We start from the raw sequence: 22,662 nt of genomic DNA, 5'->3' as shown, positions 1-22,662 counted from the left end.
TTTTTTAAAAAATGGTTGCTTTTCTACCTGTTTAAGTTAATCATGACGATGAAGAATGATGATTAAATTTACAGAGGGTACACAAAAGAACGCCCACGGCCATACCGGAACTTGAACCCTGGGCCATCAGTGGCAAGATTGGGAATCAACCACTGAATTCATTGGTTTGATTGATTTAATTTATTTTGCATTACTTTTCTGCCACTTTTGGCTAATCAGAAAGATGGAGATGGAGGATGATATGATGAAGGGATACTCACAAACAACACCTATGCCCAGCCCGTATTCAAACCCGGGACCCCTAGCATTGTAGCATGCTGTCCTAATCACTCGACCACAGAGGTTAGCTTTAGAACACTGGAACAGCTATATGTATGTACACATGTAGAACATTATAGGCAATGTTTATACCAATAATTAGTATACATATGAGTGACTGTAAATTTTTAAAACTATCCTGGAAAATGGAATGATATAAAAATTTAATAATAACAATAAACTATATAAATTCTGTCCTTGCTATATGGTCAACTACAAAACAAGATGAGATATTTGGTTCTCTTCAAGAGTTTCCGTTCATTTGAAAAAATATATTTATACACATACATCCACAGGGGATTCTCGGTGGTATAATGGTAACACTGTTGTCTTGTAGTCAAGGTTTCCCAGGTTCGACACCTGCTGGAGGTACACTGCACAGTGGTACAGATTCCATTTTAAACTGTAGGTTCTGTCCCAATCAGCCTATCTGAGCATAAAGTACACTTACACTTTGACAAGCAACCTTTTACACACACACAATCATAGGTTAGCAAATGTCTTACCAGAGTTCTATATACCAGCAGGGCTGACAGATTCTTCGGGACTAGAAACTCACTTGAATTCGTATTCGATGTGTGTATCAAAGAATCGGTCGTTCCTGATACAGTCGGTTTGGTGTTAAAAGTTATACAAATTGATGATGAGTGATCAAACAATCAGAATACAAATTAGCAAGATTACCTATCACCATGAATACCATCAAAAATAAACAGTCAAGTGATGATATTTGATGATACTGGATACAGTCCCTAAAAATGGTGATAGGTAACGCAAAATGACATAAGCAAAATACTTGTATGCCATTTCCTGTATAATATGAAGGTCACTTATTGAATGATTATCTGATATTCTGATAATTGTTTACTTTTATTGATAAGTGTTTGCATAAAAATAATGACCATGAACTTTGTTTTTCATTATTTGGAAGTAACAACACCTTTGTTATTTGAAAAATGTTGCATTTTTCTCTTTATTTTGGCATTTTTGTAATACAAATTATGCAGTCTTAACTAGAAATTAAGTTTGATAATACGTGCAGGCTGTTATACATATCTCTACGTATTTTATGTACTAATAATAAGTTATGCACATTATTATTATTAATAATAGAATGTTATTTAATTATTCTTATTATACTTAATATCTTTAATAATACAATTTATTATTACATGAGGCGTAAGGAGCGCTAACGAAATAATTAAAACAAGGAAACTGGCGAGTGTGAATTTGTAACCCTAAACGAATTCATCCAATTGTTCAGAATTGTCTTATATGTGTGCGTGCATGAATGATTTGTTGTGGATGTTCCGCCTCTGTCTTCGTCGTTTTGCACAATTCCATTCCTCATTCGGCGTTTTTAGTAGATCCGTTCAAAACACAAATGTTTCTCTTGGTCTTCCAACATCCATATCAACATACCAGACCCGTAGCTAGAGAGGGCAGTTGCCACCCCCTGAGAGCATGCTTTGCCCCCCATCCCTGTGAAAAATACAGAACACATTCCTACCTGGAATTCTCACTAATCTTTACAATTATATAATGTGTTACTCTAGCAACATAACAAAGACACTTATTGATTTTGTTATTTATTAGGGTGTATGGGATTCTGTATAATGTCGTATCAGGATTGGGAGGAAAAATTCCCATCCAGATTCAGACTTCGGGAAATAATTTTGCAATTTTCAGTATCTAGAACAGTTGTGACAGTTTGAGTAGTCTTGTATTAAAGGTGCCTAAGGTATTTGGATGTATTTCTTGGATGTGTTGCTATGAACTTAGAAATGCTTAAATTTTTGTTTCCCAAGTCTACCTTTTGATAATAGTGATTCATGTGGCAGAAAGAGGGAGTGGATATTTGATTTTTGTTACATAGCATTGCTTTACTGCCACTTCTAGCTAATCGCAACAATGAGTGATGACGTGAAATTGATGGAGACACTCATAAACAGTGCCGCAACCACAGGGGGGCAGGGGACATTGTCCCCCCCTCGACCTTGGATGGAAGTCCGTTCTAGGGGAAGCAAACACTGAAGTAAAAAAACAAGACTAAGAGAATCTAAGAATAGCAGGACAATTGGGTACTCATGACGGAATTAGTTTATATGTGTTCCTTGCATTTTTCTTCCAGATTGCCAAGGGCACTTGAAACGGGCACAGAGGGGCAATTTTTCCCCTCGATTTCAAATTTTATACAAATAAAAATACATTTCGTTAAATTTTCTTGCTCGCTTCGCTCTCAATCTCTGCTATTCTTATAGTCCAAGTTCAGAGCTATAGCTATGGGCCAGCGGGAGTCCACCCTGCGAGCCAAACAATCTATCTGAAAAAAAAAATGTTAAAGAGAATGCCATGGCACCCCCGTAAAATTATTTGTGCCCTATTAAAACAATTCATTTCTATAAAACTTAATATACAATATACAATATACAAGAAGTCATTGATCAATCAAGAAATTCATATTTGTTTGTCAGGTGTCAAAACATGTATTTCAACTATAATATAATACAATTCACACAATATTTTGCAAAATGATTAACGTAACCAGTAGGCAAACATTGTCTGTAGTGATGCAAGAGTCTTTCATTTGAAGCAAATAGAGTCCGTGGTGGACTAAGGTACCCGTGTTTTAATGTTTTAGCAAGTACAAAAAAATATATTACAAATTTTTACACAAATCATCAAAGTGTAGATAATATGTAACCATTATTATTCAATTAATTCGATTTTTCTTGCATAACACAACACAATGGTGATGTTGGATTCTCGTTAGATTCCTTTGTGCATAAAAATCTTGCATACTGGAAACTAGAGTACATTATGAAGCACGATTTATAAAGGACTTCATTAATCAGTTCTGCAGAGAGGCCCAAAGCTGTTGTTGGTACATATTAATCATCTATTAACATTATCGACCTGTAAATATCAACAAAGGCCCCTATTAGCCTATTTATGTTACACTTTATATTCTTTGGCAATCTGGAAAGGTCATTATCGAAATATTGCTATTTGATGTTGCTCGAAGTTTTTTTTGTTTGTTGCAGTTTCTGTTACTTATCTCTTTGGGGGGGGGGGGGCAAGTAACTCTGTGTACAGGCACGTATCTAGAAATACGTTTTGGAGGGGGTCCGAACCAAGAGTCTCGGGAATAATAATAATAATGTTTAATTTAAAATAATTATATTAAATCAAATTAATACTAATTACAATACATAAATTAATATTATATTATTATTATACGAATAGGTAAAAAGACTGTATAAGAATAGAGATATAACAGTGCATATTCATTACGTAGCATACCTGTAGTTAAGATCGGAATAATTTACATATAAACAAGTCACCTGGCAATGAAATTGATGTCAAATAGATGAATAATTGAATATTTATGGAATAACAAAAAATGATGTTACATGCAGTTGGAGAAAAGTAAGTTTCTGATTAATATTTTGTGCAAATTGAGTAGCAGTGTACATAAATCTTCTTTGTAATGTCATTCAAAGCCATATGATCCCAATATAATCCTTGCCTTCTAAAAAGTTCAGAGGAAATTAATGACCATCAATTATGCAACAAATGCTAATATTTTCATTACTTAATTTTAGTACTTAGTCTTTCGGGGGGGCGGATCCCTGGACACCCCCCCTAAATGCGTCCTTCCTGTCCTTTTTAAGCCGTATGATCCCAATATAATCCTTGTCTTCCGATAAGTTCACAGGAAATTATACAACAAATGCTAAAAGAATATATTTTCATTTAATTTTCGTACTTAATAAGTCTTTCGGGTCGGGGGGTGCGAACCCCCTAAATACGTCCTTCCTGTCCTTCAAAGCCCGATAATCCCAATAAGTTCAGAGCAAATTATACAACAAAGGCTAAACGAATATATTTTTCATTATTTAATTTTAATACTTGATACGTCTTTCGGGGGGGTCCGGACCCCCTGGACCCCCTAAATACGTCCTTGTCTGTGTACCCTGCTTTATCTGCTAATGCGACACAATATATTAAAAATTTGCCCCCTCTAGGATTGACTTCGCCCCCCCCCCTACAAAGAATTCCTGGCTAGGGGCCTGCAACATACGCACCTTCACATAAACTTCAGTACATACAATACCCAAATATCGTTGAGCAAGCAATATGTACTGCTGCACAATAATATGACCTTTACGGCTCGTCAGCGTGTATGTACACAGATAGGCTTGTATGCGTGGTGGAATCACAAAAGAAGCAAATGCATTATCATTACTAGGCAATCGAAAGAAAATTTGGCCGTCCATAATTTCAAAGACGGCCATCCCGAGAGGATCTGTCCATCCATCCAAACAATGGCTGGAAGTGGAAGCCCATCAGCGTGACCTTGAAATAAGTCAGATGTCCCGAACCTCTTGGAACGACTTGGCAACGTCGCGAAGAATGCGCGGCACGCGAGCCTGTCGTCCGCTAAATTCCCCCCTTTTTTTACCTCCTCCAGCTTCTTTGCTTCATCACACAAGACCGCCCCTCCTCCCTCCCCCTTTCCGTGGTTGTACTCCAATGGTCACTGTTCCCCCGCAGAAGGAATGCAAGCTGGAATCTACCAAATATCCAGGAATAATTACCATACCACTTAAACGTTTCTGGATTGCGTCATGTGGCAGCTCGGAATTCCTTTGCATAAGAAGGCCCCGGGAAGAACGATCATTTCGAATGTGGCTGGCAGGTAGTTGGGCTGAACTCAACGCTATTCAGTGTTCGAGTTGCTTAATAGTTTGAATCATAGGGCACTTTGAATACCATTTATGATTTATCAATTAACTGCATGGCAAAATTACTTACTTTAGCACCTTCCCGTTCAACGTAGAAGCTCATCCTATGATTTTACAACAATCTACGTGTTCTGCTATAAACGCTGAACAGCGTTGCACGCTTATAATATGCTGTGAATAAATATGATTAGCTACACTCTTGGTCCTCGCCGATGGTGTTGTAGTAACGTCGTCGCCTTGTAATCTATGAGTCCTGGGTTCGAAACCTGGTGGGATCACATAGTGATTTGGATCCCATTTTAAACTATAGGCTCAGTTCCCAATTATCCTATCTGTTCATAAAGTAGACTTCAAAAACTCAAAAATCGATAACAATCTTTAATCCATAATAACATCTCTCTGTGCCGTATCGTAACAAAAGAATGTCAGCTTTGACTCGATTCTGATGGGTAGTTGGTTCGAATTCAGACATCAAACATTTATCTCGAAGGGCCCCGCACACATTCAAGTCTGAAGGGGAAAATCCTTAACTTTGACAATGAAGTTTAGTACATTCGTAAGTTTTCAGACACTTTTGTTATTGTTAATAACGTGTTCATTTTTGTATGCATTTTTATGTTTCCTTCTTTTGGCGTTATTTTTTCAACTTTCAGCTAATCGCGACGACGATGAATGCTAAGATGAAGGGATATTCATAAAGGACTCCCATGCCCAGGTTGACTTGAAACCGGAAACTTCTTTTGACGAGGTCGTGAGTCGACAAAGGCAGTTCAGTAATCTGTGTGTCATATAAGTTGACCACAAATGTCATTTTCTTTTCTGGGCGACGGGGGGAATTGTATCTTAATTTTCGAATGTCAAGTGAAGAAAAAACAAAAAATAGGAGACAAGATCCACCAAATTTAAATTTCTTCAGGGTCGAGTTTATCCACAGATTCAATCATGAAGTTTAGCTCACTTCTCTACAGAGATCCGTTTCTACAAAAAGAAAAAAGTAACATGTTGCAATCACAGTTACCGTTACTTCGTCAAACAATAACTGTGTACACAAGTATCACATAAGTTCTCTGTAGCGCATGTTTTTCCTGCGGAACTTTACATGCACAAGTTTAAAATAACGCAACAAAACCTGTTTCGCGCTGGTAAATAATTCCTCTAGCTTTGAATTTTCTACGTAACGCACGTAAAGCAACGAAAAGTAGCAAAGTGCCGTCACAATTATTCTTTGTATAGAGAAGTAGCGTGTTACTAACGAAGGTACATAGAGAAGTAACGCGTGTACATGTTTTATTCTTAACCGACAAGAATTCTTATATATTTGAGTGCTGCAACGATTGCCTGTTTATGGTAGGTAGTGCACGCTTTCGGATTTTGTAAACGAAACCCGAAAAAACAGTTCTAAAAACAGAATCCAAAAAATGATTTTATGAAATGCCACTTTTTTTCAAAAACTTTTCTTACGCTTATCAAAAACCCCGTTTTAACAACAAGAGTGGAAACCTTATAAACATTAATCAGTGCATCAGACTGAAAAGAACGTCGACTCAATCTCCGGCAACGATGATTACGATAAGAACGAATTGAATCAAAAGGAAACGTGCATCATTTTTCATCTTTGGCCAGTCCCTTGGAGCAAGAATTCAAAACCGAAAACATCCAGCTCCGCCGGGAAAGGGGAAAAAAATGGAACCTGGTTCATAATAAGCCTTCATTCGTGAACTGTCTACTCTCCTCGGGAGCACGATGACTATTTGGAATTTCAATCCCCTTTTACCCCAAACTATAATAGCTATTAAATCCAAGCTTTGAAAGGTCTGGAGAATGCCTTTGGAAAGAACGGCCTGTCCACGTGAGTCGAACGTCAAGAACCCGGGAGGAGAAACGCTCGTAAAAAGCTGGTCATTATGTGACACGAGGAATTTTTGCGTCTTTTGACGGCATAAATTGTTTCTGTAATTACCGTCAGAGTGAGCTGGTGTCGGTTTTCGTTTCCCCCGCTGCTAGTATACCTGAGGCCGGGCACTCGTCATTTTTCATGACAAAAATTTTAATGGGACAGAAAATTTTCCCATAACCCGAAGCAGTCATCTATTACATAGCATTGGTTAGTGTCGGTGGCAGGTGGTGTCGCCTGGTGGCCACTTTTACAACGAATGTAAATCGTTGCGAGGGGAAAAGAGAGAAAAAAAGGGGGGTAGAAATTGAAACAGAATGTACACAGGGAAGTAGACGCACTTATTAGCACAAAAAGGAGCGCTTCATTGCAGTACCCAAATATGCTGATATCAGCAAAATGATTTCTAGTATTATCAAATATACAGGGTGATTCACATGAAACGAACACATTATTTTCTCTTTTTATTGAACAGCAACAGGATTATTTCCTAATGCTCCGTGTCACTTTCACATACGCGGGACATCAGGGAAAGGGAGTCCAGTCCGCAGCTATGCAGGATTTAATAACTGTGATCACCACCACTCTTCATCAATAATCCTCATCGTCAAGATTAACCAAGTTAAGGAGAAAGGCGACGTAACATAATAAAATGCAACTTATCTTCGTGGCGCAACAGTCGTTTGGGTGCCAAGGCCTGCGGGGCTGTTTTTGTTTTCATTGGGTGAAACATTGTCAGCGGATCGAGTCCTATCTTCGCTGTTTCCAGACAGGAGTCGGCGACGTTTTCCTTTTCTGTAGCTTAAGTCACCTTCACGAAGCTCTCACCGGTGATTGAACCCGGGATCGTTTGTGCAAAGCGCTAACCATTCGACTACGAGAGAGCCCTACAAAATACAATCACTAAACTTTCATAACGCAGAGCTAGTGACGCCCCTCCCATTTTTTTTACATGTATACAGACAGCTACAGACAGCCGTGGCTACATTTTACTCTCTAACTCTGGAAGGCCTACATCTAACTACATTATAGCTACCTGCTAATGAATCAGGTAACAGAAATATATATAAAGGACGTAAGGGCCAAAACGTGATAATTATGCATCCTGCGCTGCTAGGCAGGGTCCGAAGGCACACGCCTAAAACGCCGGCTTCTTTTGAAAAGTCTCTTCGACATAGAAACACAGAAAAAAAAGGATATTGAAATCTATGGTGAGAAGAAAAGAAACTCACTGGCATCCTAATTGAAGAAAGCATCCTGTGAATTAAAGGGCACGAATAGAAGCCATGTGGTTACTCACCTGACCGTATTTGGCAGCACTGTGCAACAAGGACCTCTCCCCTTCCCTTGATCCCAGTTTTTCTCTTGCTTTCGTGTTGTTCACCAGCCACTCGATGCACGATATCCGCCCGTACTGAAAAACAATCATAAAGATAATATAGAAAATTATATACCACTGGAAAATTAAATAATTAAAAAAAACTGTGGTCACACAATGAGTACAAACAGTTTCAAAAGTCTAAGAACAGGAATGATGCACCTAAGGCAATACACATCCTCTCTGCAGGAACTCCTGAAATTCAAACAGCACTTGTACCTGTATATGTAGAGTCCGCCTCCTTGGCGGATCGGTTAGAGAGGTGTTACAGAGCCATAGGTTCTACGTTCGAATCCTAGATAGAACAGTTTATTGTATTTATCATTCGTCTATTTCATCAATTCACAAATCATCCTTATCAGCGTAATTAACCTAGAAAGAAATAGAAATCGACGTAAAATAACCAAAAATGCGGTCCTATAAAAAAAGGTAAAATGTTCCCCTGTGCTTAGCAACCACGCCATGAAGGCGTATAGGGGATGTGGGGGTAACGCCCCACACTTTCTTGATCCAGTCAGGAGTGAGGGTGATGTGATCAGCATCACGCCCCTGACCGCCTTTACCCCCCAGGTACCCATGTTATTCGACGCTGGGTTGGCGCCGGGGCCGCTTCCATCGTTAGAAAAGTTTCCGGATTTGAACCGGCCGGGGATCGAACCCGGGACCTTGAGCATGGTAGTCAGACGCGTTACCGACTGAGCCACCGCGGCCAATGTTGAAACTATTTGGTATTCTTATATTACGTCGCTTTTCTGCCACTTTCGGCTGATTGCTGATGAAGGGCGATTACATGAATTTGTTCAATTGACACATACACGAAGGAACATCCTTGGCCGTGCCGGGATTCGAACCCGGTACCTTTGGTGATAAGATAGCGGATTCAACCTCTCAATGCACTCGGTCACCCATATGGCTAAGTTGGAAGTGTGAAGATTTTATTACGATCATTATTTTTATAATATTATTAATGTGGATATTTAGTTAGTCTTCTATACTGTTTTTATTATTAAAGAAATTGTGAAAAATGGCTTTTTAATTTTCTTTCAATATAGAGAGCGATTCAAGAGTCGTGCAACCAAATTTCTCAATAACTTTAATACCATGATAAATATCAACACTGAGTTTTATGCTTTATAAAATCTCATCTATTGAAGTGTCTTTTATTATTCTTTGAATTTACGCAGGCAACGCTACATCTAATAATTAAGGGTGAAAGGTTCCAAAAACCAAAATCGACAAACAGAAATTTGGCATAATTCATGGTTGGGTGGTTTGAAATGTCGCTTATTTCTGCCATTAGATTAACCGGGAAAGGGAAGATGGAAAAACAGAAAGGAAGAATAAGAAAAGTTTAACGGTGTTTGCCCGTATTACCGAGCATAACCATAACATAAGGAAATAAATATATATGTAACACAAATGTAAAAGTTCGAAAGTCACGACATGATAATATTATTACCTTAACTGCGCAGGTAACTGGAGTCAAACCGCTGCGATTCTCGTCATGGAGAGCGCCCTCCAGTTGGCCACCACAGGAGCTGCAGAGCCACGCCAAAGCCGCCTGGTGGCCATACGAGGCAAGAACGTGCAACAGATTGTTTCCGTGATGGTCTGATAGGTTTCTGATTAAGGTGGATCCCATGTCTTGCAAGGCACTTTTCTGAAAACAATAAATTTAAAAAAATATATTAAAAAAGAAACTAGATCCACATTATTTGCTGAGGTAAATTCAATGCAAATTCTTCTGACTTATTTTTGCCGGTGCCCGGAGTTGTCTATGAGAGGCAACTTTTAACTTTCAACAGGTGCGGTTCCTTTCCCCAGAATAGCCGGTGCTGTCACAACAGATAAGACACAATTCAATTTGCTTCAGCCAGGAAATCACTTCAGACACTCTTGAACCTCTTGGTTCATTCTAGGTAATAGTTAGGCACAACCTCGCGCTCTATTTGGTTCTACTGGGAAACCGCTTCAGCCACTCTATGTAACTTACATACTCCAAATTAAACTGAGCGTGCAAAGCAGGTGGCTTATGCGCTTTGCCCGCAGGATGCCTTTAGGCATTTCAATTGAAGTTATGCTTATATAATCCTAAAAAATATCATTATTAACTATTGCACATTAAAAGCAATTATATCGCTTATGAACTACTATTTAATAACATTTTTTTTTCTTTCAAATATTGTGTGTTGTATGCTACGTGTGTCTCAACTACCTTGAAAGGTTTTAGAGAAAACAGCAAATTTTCTTCAAACACACGCTGGTCTCTTGTCTTACAGGCAACAATCGCGCCAATTCGTTTCCTGCACCTGTTTCTGGTTGGAATTACATGTAGTTCCCAGTATAGTAGCATGTGTTATCTGTTGACGTTTCTACGAAAAATGCATTATTCTCTTTTCGCGGGTCTCTTCTATATTAAAGCGAGGAAATTTATCTAAAACAAGGTAATTTTTGTTTGAGAAGGAAATTACCGAAACAGATTAGCATCACTGTCCCTTACGCAACCTTATATTTTTAAAAACACCATTGTAAAAGTTTTCGCTACAGTCTAACTCAAGACAATTTTAGCCCTACATTTAACTTTACACCTTCATAAAAGAGAACTCTTATTGCGAGTTAATTATAGTTTTTCCATTCCTTATCGATATCAATATATCACAAATTTCTTACCAGTTTATCCAGGTTCCCTCTCTTCGCCACGTCGAATATCTTCCGGATCCAATCGGGTGTTCGTCCTCGGCCCCTGTACGATCGATCGGGATCATGGCGGCCTCGAGTCCCCGTTCCACCAGCAAGCAGATCCACATCGGCGGGTTTCGAACCCGCGGACACGACCCTCCTCTTCTCGAGCGGAGGCTGCGGGTGTTCCGAGCGACGCGGCTTGGGCCTGCAAGTCTCCTTCCGCCTCGCAGCGGGCCCTCCGGGCGGCGAGACGGCAGCCGGGGGCCCGGAAGCCGCCAGCTCGTGCGCCAACCCGCTCAGTGTCTCTATGATGGACACCGTCTTCACGCTCGGTTTCTGCATCGGCCGGACCCTGTGAGGCTTCAAACTTAGCGGCAAGTCATACAAGGCATGCAAAGTCGCCAATTGAGCCTCATCCAGGCGGTACTCCTCGATCATCTCTCGTTGGAGATTCTGCGAGGGCGGCGGTGGCTGCCAGTGTCTGCTTCGACCCAGTGGGGACTCATCCTGCAAAAAGCAATAGGAAAAATGTAAACTTAGGTATTCTTAAGATTGGTCAAAATTGCCTCTTACTATTCAAACAGAGCGGTAACAACCATGATTATCAAACTACTCAAATATGCAATCTCCCATCCAGCACACAAACGTCCGAAAGATATCTAACGGCTATCTGCTGAATATTCAACAGACATTCATTGGATGTCCCTTGGATATCTAACAGCCAGCCAGTAGACAACTGGATATCCTTTGAATATCCAACAGACATCCAGAAGACAATTGGATGTCCCTTGAATATCCAACAGACAGCCAGTAGACAATTGGATGTCCCTTGGATATCCAACAGACATTCAGTAGACAATTGGATTTCCATGGATATCCAAAAGATATAAATTGGATGTCCTTCAAGAATATACATGAAGGTTTGTAGATCACTTTTATATATGTTTTGGATATCCACGCATAACGAAAATATTGACATGATCTGTACGTTTTATTAGATTCATCCTGTGTCTTAACAAAAATAGACATTTTCATCAATGGAATAAAACCTTACTAAACGGGAAAACAAGTTCTCCTAGCAAACATTGCATGTCAATGATTACCAACTTAGGGAAATGTGGGTTCGAATTCCAATATGGACCCAATGTAATGGTTTGAATCCCCTATCAACTGTAGGACCACTTGCAATTACCCTCTGGGCAAAAATGAACTTCCCCAGCCTCCTATCAGATGAGGTACACTAAAGGGAGGATACAAAGGTTGTCGAAGCACGATGCTAATAACATCAACTAAACCTACGGCCAAAATAGTGAATGTGTGGATGTTTTAGAAGTCTAGACCGTTATGTACGTATCCACGGCAATAAAGCACATTTGCCTACTTAACGCGGTCGCAGCATATTCACGTATTTCGCTAATTTACCACGAACTGAGCAGTTGTTTTAAAAGGTTCCCTGCTACAAGATTGTTTTTTTTTTTATTTTTTCCACCAACATCCGCTTTTGCTGAAAAATAAAGAATTTCATTGAGAAACCAAGCCTACAAATGACCTTACGGGAGTGATGAAACAGGGGATGCAAAACGCGATCAGGAAATCTTTCCAGGGACTTTTCGAATTTGCTGACAGATGGTAAGCGGTTGTTTCGTGGCTCTTGGGCCGAAAGTTACGTCATTACCCCTCTTTTCGTAGCAATAAAATAAATAGAGAATTTAATCAGATAAGGAAATGTATGCCCCAGGAAAGCCGAATGTTACGAAAGAAAACGTACGCTTCTATATAAGTGAAGGGAGGAAACAAGTATACCCTCTAGGCTACGCAGCAACCACAGCATGCAAGGAAAATATCCAAAAACGACTTTCAAACTGAGAGCAGAGTTGGTAGCTTCCGTTTACAATAGTCACTAAAATCACACGGATCAAACACCAGATTATATGCAACAAAATTATCATCATGAAACTAACCACTGGTGGATTTATGGACTGTACGTAAACATACCAAGTCAGGAGTATATCCAGATTTTTCCATCTAGGGAGTGTAAGTTCGCATTTAGGGGCTGAACGGATAAATTTAGAGACAAAATAGGCATAAATTTTACGGGGGTGTTGAAGAGATTTTGGGGAGTGATAGGGGATGTTGATACATCAATGGACTAAGTACACGCTTGCTTATCTCGATCACGAGAACAATTTGATGTAACTTTAAGAGAACACTAAACTGAAGTTCATGCTTTTATATATGGGTGCCCGAAAATAGATAAATAATAAATGACGTCAAATCTTAACCATTGAGGTTCTTATGTGAGAAAGGTCACACAACACAATCTTCGTGATCAGAATGGGTAATGCCTATCCTAACACCTAATCCCAAAAGTACAAATTCATGAAAGTAATAACATTTAAAAATTGTAAAAAAATAGAGGAATAAAATTGTGAGACAACAGAAACAATAAGAAAAGTGATAGACTAATACACTTTTTAAACATGGGGAACAGATTTGCAAAATGTGCACATTTATCTTAATTCTGTCGAAATTAGCTTGAATATTAAACTATATATTAAAAAAAGGCCTCTGATGTATTCTTGAGTACGTACTTATCCTCGTGTGGCAGACGTATGCAGCTCTTAATGTACTACATTATTAGGCTGTATGATGACGATTAAACATAGCGTCAGCAACTGCATTTTGGACGACGGTGTATTTCTTATGGAGGATGAAAACGTTTCCTCGTTGACTTAACGTTTTGTTTGCACTGTGTATTTCTGGTCTGGCATTATTTTCTTCAAACTTTCGTGTGCTTTGTGCAGTTCTATTGTGTAAACATATTCCTAGAGTAAATAATAAAAAAGGAAGACTTCAGTAAGCGCGTATGCAAAATTTTAACTACTGCCCGACACCAGGCAGCATAGATCACCCCGGCTCGGCTCTTCTCCGTGAAGGAAACTGTTACTCTTGTTTCTACCTGTAATCGAACCGTGGACTACAGGACTAGGGTATGGTCCACCATGATATTGGGGAAGATTTCTAGGAACTGGAGACAATTGAAAAAATCCTGGATACTTTCCTCTCCCCTAAAGAAATATACACGCAATCTGGTGTTTTCCAACGGCAAAAAATTGGCAACACTTGCGCGGAGCAAGTATGCGGGATTCCTGGGATCGCCGTGTCAGGCGGAGACGTGACAGGCGGGCGACCCGAACAAGCGGGTGTCCTGCCCCGAAATCTTACCGCAACAATGCGCACTGTGTTGCCACGTCTACCTAACTTCGCAAGAATGTTCGTCTTCCCACCAACTACTCCCCCCTTTTTTTTGCATCGTTGTACACACATATGCGAATTCGCGCGTGTGCGCTTGCAATTCCCGTGTGAGATGAACCGTGAAACACGATCCTAAGAATTCCTCAGAGATGAAAAATCGGTTGCGAAGACAAGCCTAGCGATCTTTTGTAATTGTCTTCCCTTCAAGGGTAGAATGTTATTACCTGCTGATTTTTTTTAGTTTGAAACGCACATAGTTGTGGGTGAATTGCCGCGTTTACATTTTTTTTATTTATCCATTTTAGCAGTTTAGCAGCTCTGTTGCATCAAATGCAGCTAATTGTAGCAATTTTTAAAATGCTTCAAGACTTTTATTACGTCAAAGATGTGTTCTTTAGTTAACAATATGTTTTTGTATTTGTTTGTGAATTTCAATGAGTAATCAATGTGATACTTGTTTTTGACACAATGGAATGGCAATATAAAGTGTATAATTAATATTTTCTCTCCATGCTGTCAAAAGGAAGCATGAATGGTTATATGATTATGCACTACTCGATATAAAACTAAAAACAAATTACAACAGCTGTCTGAGGGGCAAAGACTGCCAAGCGCCTTTGCATTGGTTGACCCATGGTCAGGAGATAGAGTTCCATCCCATCGCTGCTGTTATCTGGCTGTCCAGAGACCGGAGCTTACTGCCTTCTCCTTTTCAAATAGTTCCCCAGTTGCCCTCACGATACTGGGTAAATATAGAACACTGAACACGCAAACAGTCACTCACTTGTAACTCTTCTTACAACTTAAAAGGCAGGAACGGCCACTCGTAGAACCGATTTCTTTTTTAAAGGGAGATATAATCCCTCCCCCTTACGATTATCCTAACCCACATTAAATTTCTGAATACGCCACTGGGCAATTAAATACAGATTATTCGTTGTGAGAAGTAAAGTACTACAAAAACAGCAACGTTTTTGCTACATGTTTTCGCCTTTCTAAAGGAATCTCGCACTAACAAATCTTCGTTGACCCATAGGAAGAAATTGTGTCAAACATACATGGAGTGATATGATATGATCATAAATTATATTTCTTCTCATGTGCGAGCCGGCTGGCTGTACGCACTACATACTTACATACTCGTATTTTGTAAAGTCGTGAAATATAAATACATAATAATAAGAACGGTACAGCTCAATTTTACGTCTAAGTGACCCGGTAAATTTTATGTTGATTGTACACATACTCCCATAATCATGGCAAACAAACAAGTACTGAAATTCCACTTTGTTAACACGGATTCTGTTTCTGTCGCAGTTTTACCTCGACGTTCCATCACTTCTCACACGTACCTATCCACTTTTCGAACCGTTTCTAGCATGAAGTTTTTTCCTCCGTCGTCTGCCACTTCTACCACTTCCCTCCCTGTTGTGTTCTTCACCAACGGATCTCTCAGATCACGTGTAGCAGGGCATTCAAGGGGTATGTGTACGACCAGATATTAGACAACTGTTGAGAAACTACCAATAAATAAATGCTCGGATTCAGATTTAGAGGTGACTTTGGGCGGTGCAAAAAAGGGGGGGGGGGGGCTGTGAGAAAATGTTGTGAAAGAAGAAACGTTTTTTGGACGCGACATTTGAAATGCAAGAAATATCTTATTAGAAATAAAATAATTAACCGTTTGACATAACTTAGTGTAAGAACTATAACTAAAATTGTATACATATCAGCTAGAAGGGATTGGCCTGCTCAGAAATAAAAGTATTGTAGTTGGGGTGGGGAATGATGAGATTTTACCAGAAGAAAGGCAATTAATTATTCGCGCAAATTTTGCATTTCATTTTTCTTCGCTGCAAAAGCTAAAATATTCAATTTTCAATTTCGAGAGGGAGTGAACTATCCCCCTCACTGTTCTTAGCCCCTCTCCACACTGGGAATACCAATTGGAAAGATAATATTTTTGTTGAAGGTATTGCCAACCCCAATGATAGAATTTACTCTAATCTTGATACAATAGTTCATGTTGTGTAAGCAATTCGACCTCACAAACCCCTGCGGCATTAAAATCGTTTGTGATGGGATGGCCAAGAGTTTGGAAGAACATATTTATGGCCACAAAAGGTTGAATGGCTCACCTTGTTCGGCGGAAACCCACAAACGTCATCCATACACAGCCCAATTATTCACACTCTACATTGGATGTCAACCTATTCTGACAAGTGACGTAGACTTTGACCGATTCGCAACAGTGAAAATAAATGTAGAAATCCATGAACATTGGAGTCCATTCGTGGCAGCAGACATGGTCGGATCTTCAGTGAAAGCACAATATATCATGCCCGATAACAGATGGCGTATCATTGCATTTATGAAATAGCCCTTTTGTCGGTCGTCCCTAAAACACAAGATTCGCGGAGTCAGTCAGTGGTGACTCCTTGCCGCACCCAGTTTTTAGGGAAAAATATTTTGTTGATTCGATTAGTGAGCTTCAGAGTCTGGAATCGCTGTTCTCCAGGTTAGTGTCGTCCTTCGACGGCTCGTGTCCTTATCTTTAAGAGCTGAAGTTCGCTTCTGTTGAGTCCCTAATCACATGCGCATAAACGGGAACGAAGCAGCCGACGCTGCCGCCAAATCTGCTGATATAGACGGCGATGTTCTTGTCCACCTACTATCATCCAGGAACCTGCAGAATGTGTTCTGTTGCTCAATTCTTGAATCTTGACAAGAGGCAGGAAGAAAGGGACAAGGTAACCGGAACGAGCTTTGTGCTATGAAGCCCGCCACTGGTTCATCACGAGAAGAGGTCATTTTAACTCGACTTCGAATTGGACACAGCTGTCTCAGCCATGGCCACTTGCTGCAAGGGCTCCAATGTCGTGTATGTAATGTTATTTTAAATGTTAATGATATTCTTATCGGGGTATGTGCCGATTTTACTTTCCCCAGTCAAAATGTTCATCTTCCAAACTTTTCATCATCCATGTTGGGAGATCACGACAGTGTTTTAACAAATGTTTTTAGCTTTTTGAGAGAAGCAGCTTTACACTGTTTCTGAGGAAGTTTTTCGTCTATCTTTATCGTTTTAATGTGTTGTGTATGATGTGCAGGCCCCTTAACAACCTTGTACTTTTCATCTTCCTCAAGGGGATCTTTGCACCCCCTTTCTAACTTTAAAGTAAGGGTTTTAGATAAGAGGATTTTTCCTCCTACATTTTGAAGGGTGCAAAATGGCCATATGTACCGACGCTCCAAAATATTTTAATTCGTTCCCACTCGCCACTCTGCACCCCTTCTCCATGCCTCCTACTTCTGATTTTTTTTTTACCGGATTTTCAACTATACTGGGTGGTTTCTACCGGGGTGGAAGTGAGGCATACAGTCTCCAAAGTCTGATCAAACAGAATATTTTAAGGTATCCCGTTTCGCTGTTGTTGCACCACTGTTGTGGGCATCTGGAATCTGAAAGTGAAAACTTACACGTGGTTCTGGACGAATAAACAACGATCTAATTCTGAATTTGGGAAGAAACGCAACGGGGCAGTAACTGAGAACAATTTTTGGTACGGCGATGCTTAAAACACGCAAGACATAAATATGCGGCGCCCGCATTCGCAACTTCCCATGTTTTTACGAGGAGCCTGGCCTTGTGCAAACTCGGTTAATTGCGCCCTCCTTACAACAATTGAAGATCGGCGGATGAATTATTCATGAAAAAAAGGGAGGTGGTGGTGGTGGGGGGATCGAGTCTATTCTTCTGACTGGAAGGTTTTCATTCAGCCGGCGTTAATATATTTCCCTTCCCCTCCGCCGCCTCGCGTTCACCTTGAGAGAGTGGAGGGAACAGACATCCGAGCATTTATCATTTTCTCACTTAGCAGAGTACCGGGACAAGTGCAATGATGCGACGGTACGCGCATCGGGCTTATCGGCGGATGCATAAATTCTCCTCGTCGCCGGTGACGTCATCTTTGCCTCTGCCCGATTAAATACTTGCGCTGGTAATTGCTGCGTGGGGGCAAGGGACGCTCGGCCTGCCAGTATATGCCAGGTGAACCTTGCGCGCTCCTCGGAAGTTGTTTATTTCTTGTGAGGAAGTTTTCAAATGCGTATGTTCCTTGCTGTGCTAAGAATATTCACTAAATCAAGTTGGCTACGTTTGCAACCCCCCCCCCCCCCCAGAACTGGGTTGGAAAGCTGCGCAAGTAGATATGGGCTATGAGTTCACCAGAACAACCTACCAAACCATGGTGATCGACCCCTACATGACGTCTAAATTTAAGTGAAAAAAGTTAAATCAGGACAGGACGTACAGTTTTAAAGTAGTTCCCGAACAAGTGTGAGAATTTAACTTTCTGCTTTGGGGAGGGGAGCATACATTAAGATGTGAACAAGAAAGGCGCATACCGTATTTACAAGGAAATTAGCTTTTCTTTAGAGGACATGTGCGATATATCTGTATTATTATTAACACTACCTGTAACGAAATATTAAAATATTGGAAATTACACGACTCGTTCATTTCTTCATACAAATATCTGTTGGTCTGAATTTTAAAATAATTTTTCATGAACTTTTAAAGTCAATATTCAAATTAAATTTATATTTTCCGAATCTTAGTTTCCATTTAATTACAAAGAACAGTTCGATTTCATCTTTTTGTACAAGCAATGAGCATGATGAAATAAAGAGCCTTACAGTGATGTAAGTTCTCCTGTTTCATAAACTCCTTGATTAAATTTCTTAATATACGCGTATTACTGCGTTTTTATCCAGCATAACAAATGCTAAATATATTGTTGATTTTTTTACCGTAAGCTGGCTACGTACTGTCAATTTTGTAATAGTTAGTTGTGTTGTTAACGACTGCACTTTAGTACAAAATGATTCTTGATCCAAGATAATAAGAAAATATTAATGTTGCATCAAACTGACATCTCATCGGTGTATCGTTCCGAAAAATAGAAAATGGATACTTTTGTTGTCTCTGGGCTAGTGAAAGACCACTATAATCCCGTTGCTTACAGTTAGTTGTCTGCCCCCATTGTCTGACAGATAGATCGAAATATTAAATACCCCTTTATAATAGAACATGGAACTCTCTTCAGTCCACGAAATTTTATCCTTTATCAGTACCAGTTTCTGAACAGTCAACAGGTTGAATGGTTCAGTTGTTGACTGGAAAAAAACAAAACAATCGAGAATATTTTGTTCAATGAAGTTGGTTTGTGCGATATGTCTCTCGGTACATGTATGTAGCTTTACTCTTGAGATATCAACGAATCGAGATAAGTCGATTACTGACTTCTATTGTTTGACCGTCGTGACAAGCAGATATTTCAATCCACCAAATACTGTTTCCGTTTTTAGTTGTCTCAGTAATCGATATATGAAGGGGTTATAACCCAAGGACATAACCCTCATTTTTTTAAGGAGGAGCAATAACTGTAAAGATCCTTCTTGTACTCTGAAAACAACTCTCAATGGCTGACTCGCAGATTGTAACAGAATTGTTGCTGGATATAACCAACAGCCTTGTAGTTTGACCACGAGATACTCGAGTTTCCAGCTTCATGGGAGTTGTGCTTGAAAATGAAATCGATTTTATGGTACGTCTAATTTTTAAATACGACGTGTAATGCAGACATTCTGTACATAGAATTACGGAAGCATATGATCATGACATCCTTCAATCTAATTTTATAGGTTAATAAACAGATGACAGCTGTAAACTCCTTTCAGTTCATAACAGATCAAGAAACACAAGAGTAAAATACTAAAATGCATTCATTATCTGTGTGATGTCCCAATATTATTACAATAATTAACTCAAGATACCTCGATGAACAGGAGAAGAGTTTCCTTGTTGGAAAATCCGGTGATAAGCAACTTTCAAGAAGGTAATACAAGATGTAAAGCAATTCTACGCGATGAAAAAATACAGCTTTGACGAAGAAAAGATGTCGCTTTGCACAGATTCATATCACAACAATAAAGGCAACTTCAGAGCGAGGCGGGTCTCCCCGATGGCGCAGTGATAGCGTCGTCGCCTTGCAATCAAGGGGTCCCGGGTTCGATTCCCGGCGGAGGTACATAGTGGTTCGGATCCAACTTTAAACTGTAGGCCCAGTCCCAATTATCCTTACTGTGTATAAAGTGTACTTAAAACGCCAAATCAATCAATCAATTCAGAGCGAGGCTTCAAAAAATTAATATTCAATACGGAGGATATATTTTTATATTTTTTTAACGGTCGTCATGGACATGCAGTATGTCGTCAGCTACATTTCCGAGGTTGCTGAAATCAGAATCGATTGAAATTTAACTTTAAATTTATCCTTAAAATTAATATTTTAGGTTTTTTTAAAAAAAATCAAGTGGATTAAAACATATTTATTGTCAAATCCTGTGCACTCAAAGAAGGCCACTTAACAGACAAAGCTACCTACTTGGATGCTGCGATGAACCTCAAGGAAATTAGTTAAGGCTGTTGACAACTGGATTGATCTTGTTCATAATAGAGATAGAATAGATGGAAAACTTGTGTTGTGGTGGCAATATACCTTGGTTTTAAGGATGAAAAATTCAGTTAACGTAAAATTCAACTCACACGAGGTGAAAATATGTATTAGCTAATATTCCTCTTGCTTTTGCTGGCACTTGTGTGCCACGTTGAGGTATGTTTACCGCTGTCGTTTAGCTGAAAATATCTCATTAAGAATATAATTTGTCGCACGGACAATCTACAGTCTTAAACGCATGAATTTCAGAGTATTTATAAATGGATGCAGGTACGCTCTATGCGGAACTAGCATATCCTTACCTGCAATCGGCCGTGTACACGGCAACTGCATTCGCACACCATGGCATTTCGAGGAGGCCTCTTCTTCACATGGTGACGGATTAGCCCAGCTCCAAGTCCGCTGCTGCTGCTTTTCCTCGGCGTCGACGAGACGAACTCTGTGATTGGAGGGAAAAAGCTTCACGTTAGACATCTACCAACCAAAAATTACCTTAGTGACAACAATTTATTATCCTCGTGGTAACTCATTGTAAAATAAGCAAAGAAGCACTAAAAATAATGAAGACACCAATAAAATAAAAAATGCACAAAATAGGCAGTGAACATGAACCATTCATAAACATTTATAAATTTTCTTCACCATTTGCACATATCGACTGGAATATTTTGTATTCTACTGTATTTTTCTAATTTTTGTGTCGCTTCCTGTTCAAGCCCGAAATATTAAAAAAAAAACCTAAGACTTTTTCCAAATTGGTTCTTTGATCGTGCGGGGCTTTACTTTTGGCAAACTGCTGTTGAGGATGAATGGTGATTAGATGATATTGTTGAAGGGGAACTCACAAAACAAGATATGAATTTCCACATTGCATTGTCGAGAAAGCCAAAGTAGCGTACGAAAGCAGTAGTGTTGCTCACGGGACGGGACATGTCCCGTCTCGTCTCGTGTCTCGTCTCGAAAACGAGACGAGACACGAGACGGGACAAGCCTTTTGAAATTCGAGACGGGACGAGACGGAATGACTTTCTCGTCTCGTTTTCGAGACGAGACACGAGACGGGACGGGACGGCTTTTGAAAAGTCTCGTCTCGTCTCGAATGTCTCGAAAAAATAAAAGCAAAATATTTAATCAGTTGCAAATACTTGTTTGCTTGGAAAAAGATATTTCAATTAGAAACGTTGATAAGCGCGTGTTAAGTCAAAAGAAGACTATTCTAGAGAGAGTAATGAATGAATGAATACCTAAACTTACTTTCAATACTCTTTCGAAACACAGGGTTACTCCCCATTTTTATTTTTCAATTCATTCCAGGTTAATAACTTTATGTTACGATAGTACTCCAGATACTAATACAATTCTGAATAACATCAAGTAAAAGGGCAGGTAGAGAAGGTGGAAGGAGGGGCCAAAAGATCGTGGAGTGTCTGCGTCCGAGATTTATCTTGTAAACATAGTCTCAGCTCTATAGGTTGGAAAGATAAACGGACCGACGGATAGGGTTTATTATTATTACTTAATTTTTACATCAAAGGGTGTACAGAAGTGAATGTTATTAGGAAGTAGGAAAAACATTGTGGGAAACATGGCAGTACAAATTGATAAGGAGTTGTTGGGAAAGTTATTAAGGAGTCCAAGATATTAGCAAGACTAAGAGAAATATATAATTAGGGACAAATAATCTTGCATTATCCCACTCCGAACAGCTGAGAGCTAAAGAGGAGGAGAAAATACGGGTGTTATGGAAAGAAGTAATTTGGTGATTTTAGTGTTTACAGGGAACCATGACAAGATTTTACCACGTGATTATTTGCACGGGTTGCGAAATTTTTAGAATGTTATGGTGACGACCACCTTTTCAAAGTG

The 22,662-nt window shown here is 39.6% G+C and overlaps 1 protein-coding gene across 3 annotated transcripts in view; it reads right to left on the bottom strand.

Moving 5' to 3' along the window:
• The window catches only part of LOC146003239 (uncharacterized), a 121,060-nt gene that overhangs the window by 26,070 nt on the left and 72,328 nt on the right, over nt 1-22,662 (bottom strand). For all 3 annotated transcript variants that reach the window (XM_083141418.1, XM_083141436.1, XM_083141427.1), the window contains 4 exons: nt 21,099-21,235; nt 11,009-11,527; nt 9,798-9,998; nt 8,261-8,374 (listed from right to left, as the gene is read on the bottom strand). In XM_083141418.1, coding sequence (XP_082997544.1) covers nt 8,261-8,374; nt 9,798-9,998; nt 11,009-11,527; nt 21,099-21,235 — 971 coding nt within the window. The remainder of the gene's footprint in view (nt 1-8,260; nt 8,375-9,797; nt 9,999-11,008; nt 11,528-21,098; nt 21,236-22,662) is intronic.

The sequence above is a fragment of the Lepisma saccharinum genome, chromosome 1 (genome assembly GCF_977018435.1).
Source record: "Lepisma saccharinum chromosome 1, izLepSacc3.1, whole genome shotgun sequence".
Taxonomy (NCBI): Eukaryota; Metazoa; Arthropoda; class Insecta; order Zygentoma; family Lepismatidae; genus Lepisma; species Lepisma saccharinum.
The sequence above is the reverse complement of the archived record's forward strand: the minus strand, read 5'-3'. Positions and strand labels throughout refer to the sequence as shown.